At 38.4% G+C, this 25,035-nt stretch overlaps 1 protein-coding gene across 1 annotated transcript in view; it reads right to left on the reverse strand.

Annotated features, from left to right (window-relative positions):
* Brinp1 (BMP/retinoic acid inducible neural specific 1) overlaps nt 1-25,035 on the reverse strand; it is a 180,354-nt gene that overhangs the window by 13,307 nt on the left and 142,012 nt on the right. The window contains exons 6-7 of the mRNA XM_075944980.1: nt 22,183-22,419; nt 17,669-17,891 (exon numbers count right to left, since the gene is read on the reverse strand). Coding sequence (XP_075801095.1) covers nt 17,669-17,891; nt 22,183-22,419 — 460 coding nt within the window. The remainder of the gene's footprint in view (nt 1-17,668; nt 17,892-22,182; nt 22,420-25,035) is intronic.

The following is a 25,035-nucleotide window of genomic DNA, read 5'->3' on the forward strand; positions in this document are numbered from 1 at the left end:
GGCAAAATCATCACTTGTGGTGTGTTGCAACATTGAAACTGTATCTCACCCATGTGCAGGCTGAATGTAAGGCTGGGGTGTGGGGTGCAGCACAGAAAGACATTTCTGAAGGAAGATAAAAAACCAAAGAGAAGAAAGACCTATTTACAAAGATTGTGAGAACTCAGTTCTATTTCTTACTCAATCCCCTGAGCCTCTAGATTCTAATCCAAATAAAAAACAACTTTCAAGCTACAGGAAAAGAGGTGGGGGGAAAAACAAACAAACGAAATACAATACAGAGAAACTAGAGATACTGATTTTCTTGTTTTACGTTAGCTGGGAGTGAGTCAACTGGCCTATCTGCTACAAATGCAGGATGACAAACATTGGTGGAAATGAAGATGTCCCTGCCGATCCTGGCCTTAGTACATTTCACAATGCGGAGAATGAGCTTTAGGCATGCAACCTCCACCCCCATTTGAATTGTGCTCCCTTGGGTTAGCAGAGTGTTGGGACTCACTTCCAGGTTTGTTTCTCCATAAATAGATAAGAAATGCCAAAATACCTATAGCTCAAAACTTGATTGTCACATGGTTAGGAAGAAATCCTTAGGCTCCAGTGATTGACAGACAGCTGCCCCAGGCTATGCTGGATTTATCTGTGGACGTGATCCTTTTATTTAAGAAGACACTTTAAAACACACTTAGAATAAGTCATCGCCACCCAAACTATCACCTTTAAGACACACACAAGCACACATTCATGCACGTCACAAAAACACACACACACATGCATATACATACAAGAAAACAGGTAGTCAAGATCTATCAAGGTAGCAATTTATTCTGAGAGGAACAGCTGAGGAGCCTATAATGGCAGAACATCAAAATCACGGATATAAATGATTCTTGTGTAAGGTCTGGACTATGAAATAGATGGAAAACTGAGACTAGAATCATTAAGTGATTTGCCTGAGTTTACATAAATTATACCTGGTGGTCTATAACCCAAGTATGCCCCTTAAGAAAGAATTTGCACTTTGCCCAAAATAACAATGTTAATCTTTCTTTCAGCTTTCTCCAAAGGAATGTTCATTCCACCAAGGTTGTTCTGCACTAAAGAAAGGAAGTAATCTTACTGTTAGAAGCATGCTGAACACTGGCCCTGAAGACACTAATTTTAGGAGACAGGAAATAGCACTGTGCGTCAGCTCCCCCCTCCCAATTAGGACAGGAGTTCATAGGGTTCAAGTACTCCATGCCTTTTTTTTACAGGAGCCCAGTGATTATTTTCTGGATATTTATTCAACTGTTGAATGTACATTTGGAGAGTTTTCCATAATTGACATCTCCAGCAACTTGCAGAATGTCCTTTCTCTCTCCTGGTACCCACACCGTATATCCACCCACGAAATAAGACAATGATTGCAGCTTATGTGACACCATCCCCTATAGTCATTCCCCAGAAAAGCCAAGAAAGGATAACAATAATTATTAAAACAAACAACAGAATATGTACCTTGGTGAAACATTTAACAATAAGTTCAAATATTAAGATAAATTCACTAAAAATAATTTTGAGTAACTAAGTTCAATTTTATGTTAGAAAATGTTTTCTCACAAGGCCCATAAGGAATGTGCTCCCTTCTGTTGTAATATGGGTTGTTTGATTAAAAGAGAAAAATGAAAACTGTATTCTATATGTAAACTTCTTACAGAGACAGGAGGCTGTTTATCTTCTTGAAAATCATTAGATTTTCCATGGGTTTTATTAATAAAACGAGGCAGAACAGACGACTTAAGCACTCAGAACTGAACCAGCCAGCTGATTCCACCTCTGTCCCTTGGAAAAACACTTGGTGATGCTCAGAGACCATTCTGAACCGCCTGGCCTTTCTGATCAAGGACCACATGCAGAGACCCCCAAAATAAACTGTTGGTCAATAAAACACAGCCTTCTGACATCTCTGCTTAAGTACCATAGGTGCCTTATTGGACTCTCCATGACTGGCCAGCTACTAGTTGTACACAACCGAGAGCTACAGTCGACAGTAGGTAGAGAACAATTACTTTGACAATCCAGGTATTAATTTCTAATCAACGGATCTGAGTTTAGACAATAATTCTTGTTTTAAGCCCTTAAATGTGGGTTAGTTTGTTATAGAAAGATAAATATTCTGAATATTCTTTCCTATTCTGTTGTAAGCTGGCTGTGTTCCTATATGAGGGAAAACTCTAAATATGCTTCCTTCCTCTGCATTTTTTCACAATTAAATCTCCTATCACTATTATTATGATAAGCTGTCATCTCAGTAATTGCGTTATTTTATATAAGGAACCTAAAGATAGAGAGGTTATCTGGAAGGACTTATTCTAATTAGTTGTGTTACTTAAGAGGAAATAATTTTCAAGTCAGAGGCATCTGAACCTATGTAAAGCATGCTATTCACTACTTTGAAGAGGGTGGGATAGTTTAAAAGTATTGGACAGTGACAAAGATCATCTTGGAGAGATTCCTATTAAAAAACAAAAAGAGAATGATGACCTGGGTCCTATAACCTCAAATCACTGGAAGGAACTTAAACATTTATTTACCTTCATGGATTGCAAAAGATTAGGGCTATTAGAGCCAATGCTTAGATTTTTACTCATAAGATATAACCATATCTAAATATATTTCAGTCAGACTCCAACTCATGGAAATTTTAAGACTGTACATCTGTCATTTTTGTTTCTAGATGTACAATAATTTAATACACATCAATACAAACTAATTCAGTAACTTTAGTGGAGACATTTTTTATTCTATTTTGTTTTATCTTTTAATAAAATGATGGCAATGAGTTAGAAGATCTTTTAGGTTTCTTTACAGGAATAACATGTGGTTTTAAATTTTGAGGTCAATTAACTTTTAGGATGTCACTAAATAATATATATATATATATATACATATATATTATGAAATATATTTATATAAATATATTTCAGATTATTTTCCAATTATAGTATCTACTGTCTTGTTCATAATTTCAGTACTACTTTCTATAATATGCATAATATCTGGAACTTAGCAGGTATGCCCTAAAGATCTCTCAAATGAAAGACTGGTTGGAGGAATAAATGATTCAGTGCAAACATGAATGCAAATCATTTTGAGGCAATTATAGAGGATTAGACCTGGGCAAGATGTCAATAGAAGAAAGTCATATGTCGTAATCATGAGCAAGTCAGAAACTGAAGTCAACTTTGAATTTTTAGCACAAATGAGGAGATGAAACTTTGTTCTTACTTTCCCACAGACTGTTATAAGGAATAGATATAACCACCAATGTACAAAGCTCTTTTCAAACTTGAAAATAATCTATATTTATATTGGAGGCTGTTGTCTTGGAGATGTTCATTCTTCAAAATTAGACATGTCCCTAAACCAAACATGACAAATTTATTCCCAAGTTATAACAGGGATTGGGTATTTTCCTGCTGTTACTTTGGCAGCCGCTGGTGGCAGTTATGCCCCCTCTCAGTAAGGATGCTACCTGCAGGAAGACAAAGCAATGTGCAGCTGCTTAGGCAAAAATCTTTGGAACGTCCTGCTTAGACAGACTATCTGGAGGATAAGGATACCTACTGACAACGGAGGGAATCACCATCTTTGACAGCTAGGGCAATCAACAACCAGCAAGCTCAAAGACAGTTCTTCATCAAGCATTTAATCTCTGTATAATTCTGTATCAGCACAGAGATACAACTTTAATAACAGTAAAGGGAATTGCAAAAGGTGCTGGTATGTATTGACCATTGTTTATGTGCTTATGAATACCACCTTCATATCTTGAATCAACCTCACAGTGGCCCTGTGGAGGAATTACTGATATTATATTGTTTTACAGATGAGAATAGTTAGGACATACAGATGATTGCTCACTAGAATTGACTACATACTGCTTCCAAAGACATTTTGGTGGCAGGTAGGTCAGCCATGCTCCAGTATGGTGGTACATCCAAGAATACATGGGCTGCACAAGTTGGACTCTACAGATTAAAGGAAAAATGAGTATACAAAGTTTGGTGGGTATGGGGCATGAATGGACAAGAGAGGAATTGGGGCATGATGATGAATATGGTCAGAATACAATATATAAAATTCTAAAAAATTTAATAAAATATCTTCTAAGCTGGCAATAGTGGCATATAACTTTAATTCCAGCACTCAAGAGGCAGCTCTGTGAGTTCAAGGCCAGCTTAGTCTACAAGAGCAAGTTCCAGGACAGCTAGGGCTGTTACAAAGAAAAAAACCTATCTTGAAAAAAATAAATAAATAAAAGAAAAGAAAAATCATCTAAATATTACAAAAGAAGAACTTAGAATAAAAAGTGTCTACCCCCAGTAGGAAAGGTTCTCACGGCTGACCTTTATGAAAGATACTTACAGAAAATTAACCCCCTGTCTTCCATCAGATAACAGGTAGATGATGCTCATTTCATTCAGAATGTTCTTGATTGCTTTGTCTTGGATCTGCTTATATCAGTTGTATTATTATATGATATGGGATGCCCTCTATATGCTATGAATATCTTTTATTACCATTATTTAATAAAGAAGCAGAATATAGGTAGGCAGGAAAACAAGTGACTCAGAAACTGCCCATATAGGCAAAACAGTCTTTCCAATTTCCTACTTCATAGAAAAGTCTGTCAGATATGCTAGGCCTGTGGGCCAAAGATGGATGTCCCGTGTTGCAGAGAAACTTTGGGTGACTGTCCAGGTAGTCAGTTGTTTCTGACATTACTTATATTTTTTGGAAGTCGCTTGCTGGTACTTTCTGCTTACTCAGTTAATACTATTTCTTTCTTGGGTCTATGAGAAAGTTGAAGAGTGCACAGTTATAGTTATAGTTTTCCTTGTTTACCTGATGCAGAAAGCAAGTCATCATAGAAAATCAATTAGATACAAGACTTTGGACTCACCAAGATAAGAAAAATATGAAGTATTTTCTCTGAATTTGTCAAATACAAATGGACTAGACAATATTGATGTATTTATTGCCTGTATATATTGTATATTGTTATTGTATGTATTGTACACAGTTTTCTTATATTATAGTCTTCTTTTTTAATTTTAGACAAAAAGAGAAGATGTAGTGACATTTCATTTATATTTTAATAAATATAGCTTGCCTGAGGATCAGAAAAGCAAAACAATCACACTGACTAGCCTTACAGACCAAGTAACAGTGACATAGACCTTAATCCCCATAGTCACACTAGCTTACCATAGAAACCAGTGGTGCATGCCTTCAATCCCAGAACTAGAGAGTGTTACAAAAGAAAAGGGGACAGCTCTTAGCCACAGTCTTATTCTGAGGGTTCCTGGACACAGGTTCACCATTTTCTGATTGAGGTCAAGATAAAAGCCAATGACTGACTGTTTTGCTTCTCTGTTCCTCAGGTTGAACCCCAATTTCTGTATCTGAGCTTTTATTAATCTTGCTTTGATGATACCACAGAGATAATAAAATAAATCAATAATGTTTGAGTTGCTTTTTCCCCTATAGAAAAGCTCATTTGAACTATGCAGGAAAATTTGATATAATAGACCAGTTAATAATGATAATGCCATTTATTTAAATAAATTAAAAATAACAGAGAAAGATTTGGAGCGTTCATAAAAATTCTGAAAAAAAATTTAGATTATTTCTTATGGCTCTAAACTGAATAAATTAATGTGGGAAATCTCTCATAATTGTACTGTTTGTGTAATGAAGCTTATGGAATGTCAGACTGAATACACAAGCACCTTTAGAGTTTGGCTCACTTTTTAAAAGAGTGATAAGGACTATACATTATAAATTAAAATAAAATTACCCATTAAATGTAACAATGTACACATTGAAGGGCATGTGTAGAGCATGCACAAATCTCTTCTACTTTTTCTAATTTTAGTTCTACTCTTCTACTTCTTTTCCAATTAACTAACAACTTTTGTACTCCATCTAGATCTCGTTAGGAGTCTTCCTTCTATTTATTTACTTACTTACTCACTTATTTTTATTCTTTGTCATATGCTAAGCATGCCACATTAAATGCTCTATTGCTGGATTTGAGTGTAGGGGCATAGTTTTACCTCTATAACCACAATTAAAATTTGGATATCTGAATACTGAGCCAAGCTTATATTGAGAGTAAATGGCAGTCATCTGTCTCGGCCTGTCAAAGTCCACAGGACTAAGATTCCTAATTTCTATCTCATCTTCATTATAGGATTACACTGCGCTAGGCTCATATTTTAACTTATACAAAAGAAACACCCACATCTCAGAAGGAGAAACATGTTGATGGAGCGGCGGCTGCTTCATGCCACCCGGGAGGGCTCCTGACTACCGGCTAGCTTTACCCAAAATAATTACACAGAAACTGTATTCTTTTAAACACTGCCTGGCCCATTAGCTCTTTCCTCTTACTGGCTAATTCTCACATCTTGATTAACCCATTTCTTTTTTTTTTAAATTTATTTATTATTTATTTATTTTTTGTTTTTTTTTTTTAAATTTATTTATTTATTAAGGATTTCTGCCTCCTCTCCGCCACTGCCTCCCGTTTCCCTCCCCGATCAAGTCCCTCTCCCTCATCAGCTCGAAGAGCAATCAGGGTTCTCTGACCTGTGGGAAGTCCAAGGACCGCCCACCACCATCCAGGTTTAGTAAGGTGAGCATCCAAACTGCCTAGGCTCCCCCAAAGCCAGTACGTGCAGTAGGATAAAAAAAACCCATTGCCATTGTTCTTGAGTTCTCAGTAGTCCTCATTGTCCCCTATGTTCAGCAAGTCCAGTTATATAGGCGTCCTCCTGAATATTAACCTTCATCAGACGATGAAAGGAGACAGAGACAGAGACCCACATTGGAGCACCAGACAGAAATCTCAAGGTCCAAATCAGGAGCAGAAGGAGAGGGAGCACGAGCAAGGAACTCAGGACCGCGAGGGGAACACCCACACACTGAGACAATGGGGATGTTCTAACGGGAATTCACCAAGGCCAGCTGACCTGGGTCCGAAAAAGCATGGGATAAAACCGGACTTGTTAAATTTATTTATTTATTAAGGATTTCTGCCTCCTCCCTGACACCACCTCCCACTTCCCTCTCCCTCCCCCGATCAAGTCCCCCTCCCTCATCAGCTCGAAGAGCAATCAGGGTTCCCTGACCTGTGGGAAGTCCAAGGACCACCCAACTTTTCTAATAATGTGTGTAACACCACGAGGTGGTAGCTTACCAGAAGATCTTAACCTGTATCTATCTTGGAGAGGAGAGCTATGGCGACTGCCTGACTCGGCTTTTTTTCTCTCAGAATTCTGTTCTGTCTACTCCACCCATTTAAGGGCTGGCCTATCAAAGGCCGAACAGTTTCTTTATTAATTAACCAATGAAAACAACAGATAGATGACACTCCCACATCAGAAACAGAATCTCTAGCCACACTCAGGCCACTGTTCCTTATCCTGTGGATCGCGACAACAAAATAAGAGTTATGAAGTAACAATGAAATGATTTTATGGTTGGTTTCAGCACAATATGAGGAATCTACTAAAGTGATGCCTCATCAGCAAGATTGAGAAGCACTGCTCTCTGGGTGAGTATTGTTCTGTTTGTGATTACATTCATATTACATCTGCGTATTTCTTACAGGTTACAGAAAGCTGTCATATAATTTCACTGGACAATGACTCTGTGTGATACTTGCTCTAATCCTGACTGCAGAGGACTCAGGCAGATTTAGAAACTTCTGAAGGACACATATATAATAAGTAGGTTGGCCTATTTAGACTGTTATTATAATAAATAGCAAACTAACTTGAGTTCCATCAAATACAAGAAACCAAGGCTCTGTGTTCCACTGCAGTAGTCTTTGGAGATTTTGTCTAGAGATATAGAAGTTCAAAGAGAAGGGTGGGAACCAGTGTAGATATAAAGAGTCATTGGAACTGGGATAATAATTATTCTGGTGGCCAGAATCCTTCCACAGACACCAATTAAAGACCAAATTGAATAAAAAGTATGCTAAAAGCTGACAAGGGTTCAAAAGCCAAGGCCCCAGGACAAGAGTCTAAGGTTGATGTCTCCAAGAGATTTTTATTTCAACAATGTATAATTATATTGTGCTTGGCTATAGCCTGCACTACCAGGTCAAGGCCAGAAATAAAAATAAACCAAAGACCAAGAATCATTGGGAAATGCAAATAATTATGCTGCTTGTCCTCAATAAATAATCTCCCATTGTTCTGCTTTACTTTACAACATAATCATCTTCAACAATCAAGTAACAGTAGTATGTAAGTCACATCATAATCAAATACCCGTACCTGGTAAAAATGTCACTTCATTTTACTAAATTTAATAAGTTCAAAAAATCTGTTATATCCCTTTAGAGTGTTGTTGAAACTACTCTGCTCCCCCATATTATTTTCCCTCTTTCTTCTTTCTTCTCTTTCTCTTACTCCTCTCTGTATCATTCCCTTAATCATCCTCCCTCTCCCTTTCTCCTTATTCCTATGTGGTGCAACAGGAGTTTGAAATGTTTGCATAACCGGACTTGAGCTCAGTTACCTTATTTACAAAATACTGTCCTTCATACTCTACCCAGTGTAGACAGTGATGTCTTAAGGGCTTTGTTTTTATCTTTAACTACCTCCCAGAGACTAACACGAGTCTGGTAGAACAGATGGTCAGTTAACACTTACCATTTTGCATAGAGGACACCTGAATTCAGCATTTCCTGAGTGGTTGGCTGCTATGCAAATTTTGTTTTTCACTTCCTTCTTTCCCTCTATACTTTTCCAATTCTTTTACTCCAATTCTTTCCTACCCTCATTTCCTCATCATTAGTTCCTCCCTCTTTCATTTGCAATATGAAGCAAATCCCAGCACTGAAAACAAACTCTGTATAAATATCTCTGAGTATCTTCTCAAGGCTTGGTAGTTATAAGAGTGAACTCAGTCTCTTAGCTGGCCAAAAAAAAAAAATGTCTTTACCAGACAATTTAGCATCACTGTGCTTTAATGACCTCATTCATTAAAAGAAAAAGAGAAGGAGAGGGAGTAGGTGTATATTAATACTACCCCATAGGACTATCAAATGATTATAAGAAGCTGGGGTCAAAAGACACTGCCTGACACTAGTGACTGATTACAGGTGTTAACTATTCAATGTTAAACTGGTCCTTAACTCAATCTTGTTCTATTCCCTGGGAGTTTGGATTCAAGTACACCCTACTTACACAGCCCTGTTTCTTTAAGAAGTCCACATACAAATTCTAACCTGAGCTTAGCACAAGAATGATTCTCTGAGGTAACCAGAAGTAATGATTCCCATCTTAAATGTGTGAAAACCAAGAACTGAACTTCGTACGGCAGTGCATGTTTGTAATGCTAGTATTCCACAGGCAGAAGCAGGACTCCTCAAAGTTTGAATTTAGTGTGGTCTTGGTATTCAGACCCTGTTTTTTGGGAGGTGCTCAAAGAATCAAAAGTCTCAAAATCTAACAATAATAACCAAATGCCAATCAATCTCTTATCTCCTTTTTAACTGCATAATGCAATGTTTGCTTAAGGGTGAGACAAACCACATGAAACTTTTCTATGAACCTGTTTTCCTTCATACTTCCAGCTTCAGTACTTGGGCCTGAAACCAGAACCAGCCCTCCAAGAGATAAATGAAAATCCACCACAGAATAGGAAGAACTTGATATGGAACTTCACACATGAAGAAATTCCAAAAGACATAGTGGTTAGGTGTAGAATCAATCCGATTATGCTCTTGGACTGGACCTTATGCTGGAATAGGTGTTATTTATCTTGGCACTTCCAAAGCCATGGACATAGTAACTATTCAGGAAGCATTTGTCCCATTAGCCTGCATTGAGCCAAGCCTCTTGCTTTTGCTCTAGAGAATTTGTATGCCCCATTCTTACTTGAGATTCAGAGCTTCATTCAAAGCTGCCCACCTGAAAAGTCACTGAGCTCTTTTCTGAGTCTAAGTCACAGTACCAGCACCAATAAGACTGAATTGTTGTTCACCACACTTCTAGTCATGGTGCTATAACTCCGAATCTGACTTTGAGATCACCACACTGCAGCCAGAGTATCTCAACCAAGACACAGGTCTCTCTTTGTACTCCACACTTCATAAAAAATATGGGCTTTTCTTTATTTGCCAAAGGAACGTTTCTATCCAGACAATTTAGGTAGCCTGCATGATTATTTGTAGTAATATGGGGCGGCGGCGGGGCTGCGTCCCCAAACACCCCAGCCGCCTGCCCTGCCCGGCTAGCTTATGCCCCGAAATAATTACACGGACACTGTATTCTTTTATAAACTGCTTGGCCCTTAGCTCTAGCCCTTACTGGCTAATTCTGATATCCCAATCAACCCATCTCTAACAATCTGTGAGCACCGGTCTTACCGGGAAGATTCTAGCCTAAGTCCATCCTGGGTCGGAGCTGGGGCATGGCGTGTGTCTGCCTGGGAGCGGGTAGCATGGCGTCTCTCCTGCGTCTGCTCCAGAGAGCAGAGCTGTGGAGTCTGACCTCACTTCCTCTTCCTCCCGGCATTCTGTTCTGTTTACTCCACCCACCTAAGGGTGGGCCTATCCAATGGGCCTAGCAGTTTCTTTATTGCTTAGCCAATGAAATCAACAGATTGATATATGACACTCCCACATCAATTATTCTAAATTTTCTGCTCAGCTGTAGTTTATCTAAAATAAATTAATTATCTCTTGAGTTGTCAGTTCTTTTTGTCTTTAAAATGGATCAATAGCACCTACTCCCTAGAGATAGCAAGAGAATAAGATGCAAACCATGTCCGTACTACCTACCAGCATTCAGTATTATTAGGTAATAACAATGTTATAAGAAATTAATAGGTAAAATGTCAGTGTTGTCTTGATAATTTTGCTTATTAAGGTCACTATTAGTCTTTAATGTGGGAAAAATAATCCTTTGAACTGTCTTAAGATGTAGGCATATTACTAGCTTCATTTTACATCTTAAAAAATGGAGGCACAAAGATGACAGTAATTCATTCCAAAGTCACTATTTGGTAACAGAGTTGGGATTTGGACCTAAACAGTCTGATGCCAAAAGCTATGCCCATAATGAGTTCTGTTATCTGTTACATTATGCCCACTTGTTAAATAGCTTAAGGGCTTTATTCTGTATACTGCTATTATTATATTATTGCTTTCATTATTATTATTATTACTATTAATCTTATTCTCCATATCTGCTGTAGATTCTTTGATCTTCAATTATACTAAATGTCAATGTCTTTTATAACTCCTAATCCTATTGTGTTATTCTGGCTGATGTGGGGTAATTACACCACAACACAGCTGTGAATCTTATATATTATAAGTACAACCATCCAGGAAAGATAGACATCGGCATAATGTCTATCGGCATATTGGTGGTATCACTATTATGGAGATAACTAATTACTTTCTTATGGATTTGGGGGCTTACTCAACAAAAGAGGGCCTAAGTCTAATATGGTAAATCTGGCCTAAATGCCATGATTTAGGAGCACATTAGAAAGCGTCTTAGATCAATTGGCATATCATCAAATCCCTTCATAAATATATATGTTAATATTCATAGAGAAAGAGTATTATCAGCCTGAAACAGAAATATCTTGCAGTGATTTATAGTTCCATAAAATTCTGAGAATAAACAATGGTTAATTGTTAAGCCATAGGAAGAAAATTATACCACCCCTATAAGGTTCAAGGAACATTTTGGAGAAGGAGACGGAAAGAATGCAAAATCTGTAGAATCGGAAAAGGGGCTGTAAAATACTGTCTTCTAAACAAGACACAGAAAACCATGGCAGCCATGAATCATGGAAACTATGTATACTGCAGAGGCCACAGGGATTAGTTCTTTCCAAAAGTCAGCTATGAGGTGGCCAAGAACTCAAGGAGTCCTACCACATTTCTGCCCTGTTGGCAACCAACAGATTTGGGGCGAGGGAGAAGAACGGTATCTAGCTATGTACCCACTAGTGAGCCTCCAGGTTATAATGGTTAGTTGCAAACTCAAGATTACATAGATGGTTCTGGTTAAATTTTGTAGGAAACTAAATTACGCTAAAACTAGTGAACAGAGAAAAAGATTCATGAGAAGTAGAAGAAGTTGGTAGGGACAGAGAGGAAATGAGAATGAGAGACCAAAATAATGTACAACTATGAAACTGTGAAAGAACAAAATTTGCTAATAAAAAAGACTCTCCCTGATTTGACAGCCTTCCAAAGTAAGCATGCTTATTGTATCCAATGTCATGGAAATATCGAAATGAGCAGGTTACATTCTCTTTCAAGATCTAGTGCTTACTGAAAGGGCAGGGGTCCAACCATACCAATTTCAGGTTATGGTTGCTGGTCATTATTCATCCAAATATTTATGATGTTCCCATCATGCTTGAGGTTTCATATGAAGTTGTGAGGATACTGTGGTGGATTTATGCGGTCCTGCCAGTGGACTGGGTCCTTCATCAGATCCTACTACAGAAGTAGAGCATGTGAAATGGAGAAGAGATTGACAGGGGAGAGATCTGTGACGTGTTTCACCACTAGAATATCCTCATAATATTCAATGCAATAGTATATAATGCAAGTGATCCTTTGTCATTGTCAAGGCTAGGCTGTGGAAATCTTAGTACTTCCTTTGTCTTCAGGGTACTCTGTTCAGAGCCCAGCTGCCATGCTAAAGAAGATCAAACAACACGTAGAGGACATGGGTAAGCATTCTAGTTGACAGCCCCAGCTGAGCCTCCAGCTGACAATCAGCTTCAATGCCAGCTATGGGAGACAACTACTTTGGAGGTCCGCAGATGGAAGTTACCCAAGGACACTGGTCTCAGCCAATTTGAGATCCCCCCAAGTTGACCTACACATGAATGGTGACAATTTACTGTTTTGAGACATTAAATTTTGAAATACATTATTTTGCATCAAGTGATAGCCAAAACATCTCTCTGCCCAATAGCCTGTTAATAAACTTTCATCAAGTCAATTTCTAAATACCCACAGTTAGCCTCTCACTAAAAAATAAACAACATACTTGAAACATCAATAATAATGGGAGGTTTTTTTTTGGCATATCCTTAAACTTTCTATGCCCCAGTGGCTCTATCTGTCAAAGGAGAATAGTACCAGTACCTATTTCATGAAACTGTGATGAGAGAAACAGTTAATTCATGTAAGAAAAGAGACTTTCAGGCACACAGATCTTACATATTAAATGAATTCTCATTCGTGTTTGACTGGTGTCAAGTAATTTACTAGACCTTTAAATTTTAAAAATCTTCATCCTCATACTTAACCTAATGGCAATTATCATTATACAGTACCACAAATGAGGTACAGGTACTTACACAAAACCTGATGACTAGGAAATGGCAGATAGACCTTACTCTGACCTATCTGTCTATAGTAAATATTCTATGCCCTTCCGTCCCCCATCCTGTCTCAATGACAGCCTTCTGTGAGACAAGTAAAAATCTCAGTGGCACCTGTTGCAATGGCAACACCTGCTCAGAGCACTCAACTCCTATGGAGCTCAACAAGCAGACAAATTGAAGCTGAGCAATCAGTTCATTTGCAAACGTAAACTTGCTCAGCTAGAGGTGGCTCAAGGTTCTCACTGCTATCACCTCTGTCTGACACTGCTCTTTGGCAGAGAGGTACCCTGCTAGTCTGAGAAATGCTCATTAAAAGCCTCTGATTCAGATGTCAGAAAGCAGCCCACAGCCAGGCCAAGGAAGTTCAGCTCCCCTGGGAAGGCTTCAGAGCCTCGTTTTGTATGTTCCCACCCTCAGCAGTAGCAGCATTTATTCCTCCATGTATGAACATAACTGACTTGTCAATTGCAGATTCCAGCCACACTCCTAGCAAGAGTGGGAGGAATGTCTGTCAAGATTCAGGTGAATTTTAAGGAGGGCAGGACAACACCCAGAGTTCTCTTTAAAGATCCCAGGAACATGGTGCTATTTCTAGGGATCTCTACCTGGCCACTCCCACAAGCAGAACAAAGTTCAAGGCACAGCTCTGGAAACCTGAGCTCTAAACAAGGAAGTGAATTTTCCAAGATCCCCCAGCCTCACTAATAAATACTAAGGCACAGTCAAATTCACCATTTACATTCAGGCTCCCTGTTAACCCTTCTAATGCACGTTCGGCACCTTTCCCTTTGTGTCTTCCCCAGACCAGTATGTCAGTCATGGTCTATGCTCTGCAGATTTCACATTTAATTAATGTGTGCTTCTCCAGGGTCTTTCAACTTGGAATTTCTTCAGTGACTCTCAAAAAATTTGATAGATGTGTGTGCACTCTTGTAAATGGCTAAATATTGATGGCTTGGCTCAGGCTTACACCTATTTGGTTAGTCTTAAGGCATATGCTTTCTTCCTCTAAAGATGTGACACAAATCATTTTTCTTGAGAGCAGTGATCTTCAACCAACCTATGGGTCTCGACTCCTTTGGGGGTCACATACCAGATTTCCTTACACTGTGATTCGTAACAATAGTAAAATTGCAGTTATGAAGTAGCAACAAAATAATTTTGTGGCTGGGGGTTACCACAGCATGAGGAACTTTTATTAAAGGGTCACAGCTTTAAGAAGGTTGAGAACCACTGATTTAGAGTGTTATGGGCTGGATTATCTAACCTCCCCACAAATGCATATGTTAAACTCTTGATTTCCCAGTACTGAAAAACATCACTGTCTTCAGAGGCAGTTTTTAGTTTGAAATAAGTTCATTAGGGATAGATGACAATCCAGCGAGACTATGATCCTAAAGCAGAGGAGATGAGGACACACGTGTATGTGGGGGAGAGATCATGTGAGAACACAGGGAAAAGACAAGGCACAGAGTCCTCAAAAGAAACAACCCTGCCAGAGCTCGTGTTTAAGCATCCAGATATTAGAATTATAAGAACATAGATTTCTACTATTTCAGTCACCCAGTCTGTAGGACGTGGATAAAATAACCTTGACAAACTAATATCCACCTGTGGAAAGTTTTATTTTCTGATTCCCAACTGAACATTTCCCCAGTCCTCCTGTAACAGCCATCTTTCATAGCACTGTGGACTGTATTCATTTATGAGCCCCAAATAGTGCCTCAGGCTGGTCACCTGCCACAGTCCTGATAAATCTGAATGGTTCTACTTCAGAGATTCCCTTATGGTGGCAGCTTGGGCATCTGCTGCATGCAACAGGGAAGTCAATTTGTGAACAGACCCTTTTCCAAGTCTGTGGTTCAACAGAACAGCAACACATCAGTAACTGACAGAAAAAAATCAATTTCACTATCAAAGTGGTTATTACAAAGTAGGAACAATGGAATGGACTTTAGAATTGGAGTGTCTGGGGCAAACGAAGATCACACACACACTAGTATATAAGGATATGTGGCATAATGGGGGAAAGAGAGAGAAGTACACTTTAAAAAGTACTTTTTAGATAAAGGGGAACTTAGAATTAGGAACATTTTGTATGCAGTCAGGAAAGACTTCACAGATGAAGCAACATTAGATATGAGTGTACAAAAATGTGAGGAGAAAGTTTCAGACTGCGATAAGCAGCTTGAACTGTCAAGAATATAATGCTTTTTAATTGCTGTCTTGTGTGTTAGTGCAATAGACATTACAGAGAACAAATAGAGTTTTATAGATTTAAATGCCATTTTGACTTTTGTTTTATAACATATAGGCTATATCTCATTTTCAGTGACTTTTGCAACCAGATAATTTTTTAGAGCCTGTCCTGTATAATATAATTCCATGTGGTAATTAAAAATGTCCTTGTACATATCCACATATTCCATATGGACAGAAATCAGCCTCATTTGTGAACCAGTTATATGTAGCTGTAGCTTGGGGCTAGTGATTTTACCTCTCTGAACTTCAGTTTTCTGGACTGTACACCAGAAAATGAATATGTGCACACACAAAAATGCACACATAAACACAAACACAAAACAACTCTGGGGCCAACTTAGACCACGCTATGTACATCTGATTTGATTTTTCTTGATGTATATTCTTGTGTGTGCGTATGTGTGTACGTGCCTGTATACCACCCAAAGGTAGGTGTGCACACCTGTTTATATATGCACAGGTCAAAAGTAGTTACCCTCCTCAATCATTCTTTTCCCATTTCTTTGAGGCAGGTTCCCTAAACTTGAGACTTATGTTTTCTCAGCCAGGATAGCCCCAGTAAATCTCGCCATTCTTGCCTCCACCCTGATTAGAGTGAACATTACATGTGTGTTGCAGATGGCTGCCTTGCTCTGCCGGTAAAAAATTTGAATGCTACTGAGCAAAAAGTACTATGAAACATTAAGCTACCTCTCTATCCCCAAACTTATCTAATCTTTTTTTTTTTTAATGTGGATTTTCTTCCTCCCTCCAGTAAGAAACGAACGGAAAGAGAAAGAGAAGTGCTCGGGATGAACTGGCCTGAATCAGGCTCCACACCTGAATTCACCCCTATGGTCTAATTGCCTTCTTGACCTCCTTTGACAGTCTCATAGCAACCCTGGAGAGACTACTAAATAAACTTACAGCTGCAGATCGTAAATTGCCAAGGATGGAATTTGACCAAGCAAATTTGAATCCTGATTTCTTCATTGCATGTCTCTGAGAAAAAGTGAAAATTTCACGAGAGGGTAAATCCTATCTGTTTATTCCCACTGGCTATCAGAGCAAGTGTTACAGACAAGGCAAGGCTGGGACCAAACCAGGCAGAGGAAGCAACTCTGAACTTAAGGAGGTACTGGATCTCTGGATAAAATCATGCACTCATGGGACTGGCCTGTATGATCCTCCTTAAAATTTTTACCGGTTGGTACGACATTTATTCTACTCCACTCTAGGTCCTGATCAAAGACTCTCTGCTACCTAAATTAACTGGTTAATTAGTCAGCCCGTTTTCTTTACCATTAAGAAGAGATGCACATTTTCCTAACTTAGTATTTTTAAATTGTATAGATATTATATTTTAAGTAAACAAAATGGTACCATATAGTGGTTGGGACCAGTGTTGGAGCCTCTCTCAGTCAGATAACTGAGAAACAGCACAAACAATGCAAAGCTGAACGTCATGGTCCAATGTCTTTTGCTATTATTGGGAAACTGATTTCAGGATTTTCCACACAGATGACACATCAGTGGATGTGCAAATCTTTTAATAAAGTTAACATAGCATTTGCAGACAGCCCATGCACGTCTTCCTCTGTATTTTGGATCATCCTTAGGGTACTTGTAATTTTTCATGTAATGCAACTCTGCATTACATGGTTTAGGTGAAACTGACTAGAAAACACATCTAAACATGTGCAGTAGAGACACAGTTTTGTCTGGATAATTTCAGTCTCATATTAGTTAAACTGTATGTGGAGAAGCCATAGATACAAAATTTCAAAGGTGTTTATAAGAAGCATGTGGAATTCAGTGTTGTAAGGACCAAATGCAATCAGGAGCATTGTTGGAGAGTATTATTGACTACCTTGCTTAAAGAGTCCCAAATATGCTACCTGTAGCACATGTCCTTCTTCTGCAGGAGAATGTGTTAGCTGACACAGAGCAATCAGGGTAGCAAGCATTGCAAAGATGTTGTAGTAGGAGCACATACCTCTCTCTAGGCAGCTGGTGGTTGGGATTGTGGCGGCATCGCACACTGAGACCAAAGAGCTTGCGGGCTGTGCGCTGGATCTTCTGCCTTTGAGCCTCAGTGGCGCTCTGCAGGAGCTTGTAACGGCTCTGCAGATCCCAGTCATTACCCCAGTGTTGGTGGATACTACCAATGGTCAGGAAGTGGTTGCTTGGGAGACGTTTCATAAATGACTTAAACTCATCTAACAAGAGACAAAACCAAAAGAGAAGAGGTAAGCATTATTGCCAACATCTGAAGTCTTTTAAAATTTAATTCCTCCTTTGTCCTTTTATTTTTTCTGCTCTCTTTATAAGGCCGTGGAATTGGAAACAACCTAAATGTCCTTTAACCAGCAAAAAAATAATGAAAATGTGGTATATAGGCACTATAGAATATGATTGTGCATAAAGAAAAACAAAATCATGGAGCTTTCACATAAATGGAGGGGATTAGAAAATATACAATGGAGTGAAGAAGTAACTTAGCCCCAACAAGACAAATGTTGCATGTTCTATTTTATCAGAGGATCCTAGCTCTGCATCTTAAGATATAAGTGTAGTCCTCAACCCTCATTATGGACACTGGTCTTTGTAACAGAAGACTGTTAGAGAATCTCACAAACAATCAGAATACAGAGTCGTGGAATCCAATCTCAGTGAATACGTCTACACAACTATTCCCCTACCTAAGGCTCAGGAAACATTTAGAAAGAGGAGCCAGAAAAATAGAGAAAGAAGATGAGGGAGTTTGCCTCCTAGAAATGGCAGAAATTACACCCAGTCTCCCCTAAACATGAACTGAACAAAGACAGCACCACATATGTCAAAGTGGACAGGGGGTAGACCAGAAAGATTCAACCATACATAAAGCATTAGAGACAATTAAGGAATGTTAAGAAAGGGAGAAAAAGTCTTCCCAAGAAAAAAGTTTAAAAACTGCAAATCAGTTTTTAGTCAGTCCTGAATTCCTTCCTGACACTTAGCTCCCTCAGCCAATGAAAGACCCTGCAATTTGTCTGAGGTCAGTATAACACTCCAAAGTCTGTTGTACTAACATTTTATCTCTATTGCAGATCTTCTGTATAAGGCATCTATGTTTAACATATGTCTCCTCAGACTTCCAGCATTGGGAAGACAAGATAAAATACATTCTCTCTGTATTCATTCTTAACAGTGCTTTTGAACTAAATTATTATTATCAAGTTAAAAATTGAAAAGCTTTTATCTGATCTACATAGAAAATCAGTATCGCAGGCTTTTGGTGGAATTGTAACTGTGAAAATAAATGTAAAGGAAACCATGTTGATAAATTCTAGTCAGATATTGTTGCCTGCTAAGTGATCAAACCCAAGTGCCTGATTTCTCATTGAAATACAGGATTTTACTAGATCCAGAGTGTACCCAACTGTATCTTTCTCTTTGATGTGTTACAGAGGTTGGATGGAAAACTGAAGAAAGTGAAATTCTGTACTCCGGATTCAACTATTATCTGAATTCCTGGTGTAAACCATGTAACACCATCTCCAGTGCTGAAAAACTACAATTTAAGAGATGGTAAGGGTCCCCTTGGTAAATGTTTCAGCCCTAGTTCCTAGTATTTGAGTTTCTGAGCACCATCCCAGACTGCAGTTTGATACAACCTAAGAAATCACCTGGCTCATCGTTCTTGTTCCATACAGACAGCAGGGAAACTAAAACCCAGAACGGCAAAAGCCTCGAGAGGCAAGCATAAAACCTGAGCTGCTCTTATCTGCCCTGACACATTTTCAGCCACACCGTCCTCCACTGCATTTTTGTTTTTTATTTCCAACTGCTGGGAAAATGAAGCATATACGGATCGTTTTGCATGTAAAAGCTTAAAAGTCATTGTTGCAGCCTAGGAATTTTATTTTCACTACAAAAAGTGCAAGGAAATTTCATGCCTGTCCATACGTTCACTTTATTTACATAAGGAGAAGTTGCATAGGTTTCAACAGATACCAAATCCAGTTCTAAGCACTTCAAACATATGAATGATCTTCACAGAAAACTATAACATGTATATCTGTGGTACTTCCACTCTGCAGAGGTTGGCACAAAACAGGTAGCTAACTTGCACAGGGTCAGTGGCCAGTAGCCAGTTCAATTAAAACTGCAGCCTCACTCAAAGGATTAAACTCGCTCTCAACACGGCATTGAGGGGGGGAAAAGAAAATTTGTTAAAAACAAAAATTTTGAATCAGACCTTTAGAAACTTTGTGATAGATATTCAGATATACAAGAATTCACATTCTATTCTGACTAACGAAGAGTTAAAGGACCTTCACTCATTCAAGATCTCAGTTTACACATCTGTCAAATTTGTATAACAGTATCTAATCCAAATTCAGAAATTGTGAAGCCATCAAAGAAGCCACAACCATTATTTCTTCCTTCAGGAGCAGAGACATTAAGGCTAAGGACTAGAAAAAATAGAGTAAAGCAGTAGGAGGGTTTATATTAAATGAGAAGCTGTTTCAAAGGGGCATGTCTAGGAGATCCATGAGTAGGTATACCTGATAAAGAAAAAGAGCAAGACAAACTCTTTACTATTTTCTTATTCTGCAACATCTCTCTTTCTGCCCCATTACTCAACGACTCTCGGCAGCTTTCTTTTGGAATTAGAACTCCTTATTACTGATGCAGATACTCTTCATTTCTTTAGGAATTTTAGCAATTAGTAGCATTTCTCTGCAAAAGCATTCTGTCAAATGCATTTTGTTTGTTTGAGGCCATGAATCACTGTAATACCCTCTATGATGACCTCTCTGCTTTAAAGATCCAAGAATTTAAAATGGACTAATGGATAAAGCTTCATAAACAAACACAGCAGTTTCATCCAAGCTGCATGACCCTGCAGGAGAAGAATTTTGATGGATCCTCTGCTGGCAAGGTGGAATTTCAAGTTCATGGCAACCAGACATTTTAAGTGACACTCTGTGAAACTCTGCTTTTTTTTTTTTTTAATAATACACAGTGACTCAGAGGTAAAATTTTGTTTGATCAAAGGGTTTTGTGACTAAAGACTTAAATAAATTCAGATATTCAAAATGAAAACAACATGACCTCTCGTTTATCAGATGAGGGAGCTTAGGCCTACAAGGTTGACTAGAATTAGTATACTGAAAAGACTGCTGTGAATGGAGTCAGGATCTCCATTACCAATGCTGTCATTTACACATATGTAACTTCAAGGAAGATTCTGAGTCTTGTCCTTCCTGCTTCCTGGAAAGGCACATAACACTTCATTTCATGTAGTTGTAACAGACAGAAGGCTTATAAAGATGTTTTGAAAACTGGAGCACTGCACTGCACTGATGAGCTCATTCAATTAACAGATGTTAAAGTATGAATTATAAGTTTACTATATCTGTCTCATGATTTGTGGAATTCTTAAAGACTCTTAAACTTATCCTGTCTAACTGAGTACATTTTCTTGATTTCAAATTTTCTTGGGTGCTCTAGCTCAGTTGAAGGATACCAACAACCATAAAGTTATCTAATATGCAACTCTAAGCAAAGGTCCTAGACATCATCTCAATCCCTTTTCTCTTCAACTCAGTGTGATAACCAGAATCTGGTTCTGTTGATTCCCTTTATAATGTCAATCTTTTTGTGCATTTATGCTACTGCTCCCTAATCTACACTGGGATTATCACTCCTAGCTAACGTGAGAACTGGTTCTCTGAAGCACAGAAGGACAATTAGACTTTCTTTCTTTTTCAACACAGCCACCCCTGACTTTACTGGCCACAGTAACTCCATCTCTTCATCATTGTGCCATCTGCTCCACATCCTCACTCATGGACACTTGAAATGCCACAATCATTTGCATCTCACAATGGTTACATAATTCATTTCTTACAGAATTCAAAGCTCCAAGAACGTAAAGATCTAATTTTGGGCCTTATCCTCTTCATGACCTTGGATAACTGACTTTCCTCCCCTAAAGCTCATTAGTCTGAGCCAGGAAATGCAAAATATAGCTAAATTATCAGAAAAGTAACTTTCAATTTTGATAATTTGTGTGATGTCTGGGTATCTACAAGATTATATATGCATAAACACATATATACATACAGTTATGTGTGTGCATATATATTAAATATAGGCAGACATATATATTTATATACTTAATTGTGCTCATTCATTAATTCATAATTATACACAATGGTGAATATACACCTATCACACATAAATAGAGACTCAGGAAAATATGCAATGCCCTCTGACTCTCCCCTCTGCAGAGGTGTGTTTTCAGTCTTACTTTGTCATCTGAGTCCAACAGAGATGATATGTATCATATAAGCATAATGCTTTCTGATGCCCACTGTTTTTCATTCTGTGGAAACTGATGTGTGTTTCTTCTGTTACACCTGACCCCAAACTCTCCAACAGAAACAAGTGCCATTATTCTATTTCCCCTCACCACAGTTTTTACTTGGCCAGGATTATTCATGTTAGTTTTCTGTGTACCTGAATTCTCCAGGTCCTTGTAAGCTTCGGTCCAGGCCTTGGCCATGTTAGCCAGTGTGAACTCCATGATCTGGATGTCAGTAATAGGACAGTTGCACTGTGGGAACTCCTCTGCACACTGGCAGCGACACTGGCTGTTCTGACACACATACTCTCCCTCACCATTGCACATGATGTAGCTCAGAGCTGACTGAACAAACTTCTCTTGCAGATACTGTGGGAAGATTATCTGAAGACCTGGGTAAAAATAGCAAGAAAAGAGAATCAGAAGGTTAACAAGGTGTTTTATTAAAAGCCTCCAAAGATGACAAAAATCCATCACTGCACGGTTTCTCTCTGTGCATTGGAAGCAGAATATTTCAGAGCCTACTTAGCTAGAGGTAGGCCACACTCAGTGCGACCTTCAGGTTCATCACTTAAGATTTAACATCTGAGGCCATGACCTTGGCACTCTGTAAAATATAAACACTGATATGTTATATTAGTAATGAGACTGGAGATGCTCTGATGTATATATATACATATATATATTAATTTGGGGAGGAAACTCTGATTGAATGCATAACATTATTGTTTATATTTATATACTTTCTTTTTTCCTTTCTTAATGTTTATAAACTCTAGTTATGAAGAATATGTCCTGAGAACAGTAGGCGTATGAAGATTTATTTTATTTTATTTTGTTTTACCTTTTGAGTAAGGGTCTCTCTAGATAGCTCTCTGTCCTCTCACTCGCTATGTAAACCACAAAGGCCTTGAACTCACACTCACAGAGATTTGCATGTCCCTGTTTCCCAAGTGCTGGGAATAAAGTTGCATGTGACCATGACCAGCAGATTTTTTTAATAAAGCATATTTGCAGTATCAACAGGGACAGATGTAGGCACACATCTTTCTAACAGGGCTTACAGTGAAAACAGACGCAGGAAAAATTCAGGAGTAAGGACAATTTTTATAGGAGAAAGAATGTAGACTTGTTGAAGAGTATAGAAGAGGCAAGTACTATCAAAAGAATAGTAGAATAAGTGACGATATCACACCAGATATGTGTGTCTGGGAGTTCCCACTATATGAAACAAACCTGGATGGGTAGGGTATGGTGTGGTAGGAAAACTGACTGAGAGAGCTTCAGGACAGAAAGCAGGAAAGAATTTATTACAGACTATAGACCGTGTGTTTACCATGTGGTTCACTGAATACACACTGGAAGTTTTTCAAGGGTGAGAATGATATAATTAAAGGGAAATACTAAATAGGGGATGCATTACAAAACCAAACCATTGGTTAAAAAAAAATCCCAGAAACTAAGTTTCGCTTGTTCACTCTAATGAGGAAGGCAGTAAGAAACACTAAGGCAAAGTGGCTAACCCAAGGGTATATGAGGAGAACCCTTAACTACACCTTATGAATTTCTCTATATTTAAATAATTAGAGTCTTAATCTTTACAGTAAAAGATGGAGGGAGTTTCTCTGGGTCAAAGCAGCATGCCAGGACCTAGAAGCATCAGCTAAGTGTTTCTGCCTATAATGGCCAGAAAGAAGGGGGAATTTGGACCAACAACTCATATCCAAAACAATCCCATTCACTTTTTCTGGGCTTCCTAATAGTTTTAGTCTCTAGCATATATAGGAACAATGGCTTTACCTCTCCCTATGTAAAGAGAGGGACTATATTCTTCTTCAGATGATTATTTCTTTGTCACATATGCTTCAGGATTACTCTTCAATCCCACTTACTCTAGATTTTGTAAATAAATATAGCATTTTAAATTTTCCTTTTAATTTCTATTTTCAGTTATGTTTATAGGCTTTTGTCTTATTCCTTCAGATTATATGTAATGTATACCATTATTATGGTTATATATACATTGGATTTCTTTTCTACCATTTGGTATTCATATGGAAATCACACAGTAGAATTTGCTGAGGGCCCTGTGAGAAAGAGATGTGAGCAAGTATCAGTAGTTCTTGGAATGAGGGCACAATCCACGTGTTGAGCTGGCCATTGCTAACACTAGGTTATATTCAAAATCAGCTCAAAAAAGTTATCTCTCTAAAGATCCACTTTCTCTTATGTTCAAATGGAGATGCTTGTAGTAGCTATATTGTATCTATAGGACAAAAGCAAAGATGCCAATTAATTGTATGGAACATTTTATGGCACACACACAGACACATAAACATATACACACATACACACAAACGCACACCCTTAATTATGAATTCTCATTTTTTAATTATATACTTACTTACTTATTTAATTTGCTTATTTTGAGTATTTTTATAGATGTATTTATGGAGCTCATGCCACAATATATATGTATATGTGGAGGTTGAAGGATAACTTGCAGTAGTTGATTCTCTTGATTGTCTCTTTCCATCATATGGGTCTAGGGTTTGAACTTGGGTCATCAGGCCTGACAGCAAACACTTTTACCCACTGAGCCATCTTGCCAGCCCAGTTCCAATTTTTGATGGGAAGAAACTGCTGCTAAGGGAGATGTTGTTAATGATGATGCTTTCCTTCTTCTGATGAATTCCCTAAAGGTTCAACAAAAGCTTCAGCATATAAAATGAAGAATAACGGCAGGTACATTCCAAAGCGAATCTTTAATTTTCTGCACAACTTTTACAAGGAGGCAGGTTTAGACTCCCTGCCTGCTGAAGCCAAAGAATGTTTAGTATGGTGTGCATGACATCACTTAGGAGGCGTTCTGGGAAACCTATGAAACTGGCGAGTGGTTTGGTGTGATATGGGAAAAACTCCTTACCACTGAGCAGGACATGAGAGCAAGTGATCAGGCACAAGGGTTCTGCACAGGAAGGAGGTGATCCAGAGAGCAAAGACTGGGA

The sequence above is a fragment of the Microtus pennsylvanicus genome, chromosome 13 (genome assembly GCF_037038515.1).
Source record: "Microtus pennsylvanicus isolate mMicPen1 chromosome 13, mMicPen1.hap1, whole genome shotgun sequence".
NCBI lineage: Eukaryota > Metazoa > Chordata > Mammalia > Rodentia > Cricetidae > Microtus > Microtus pennsylvanicus.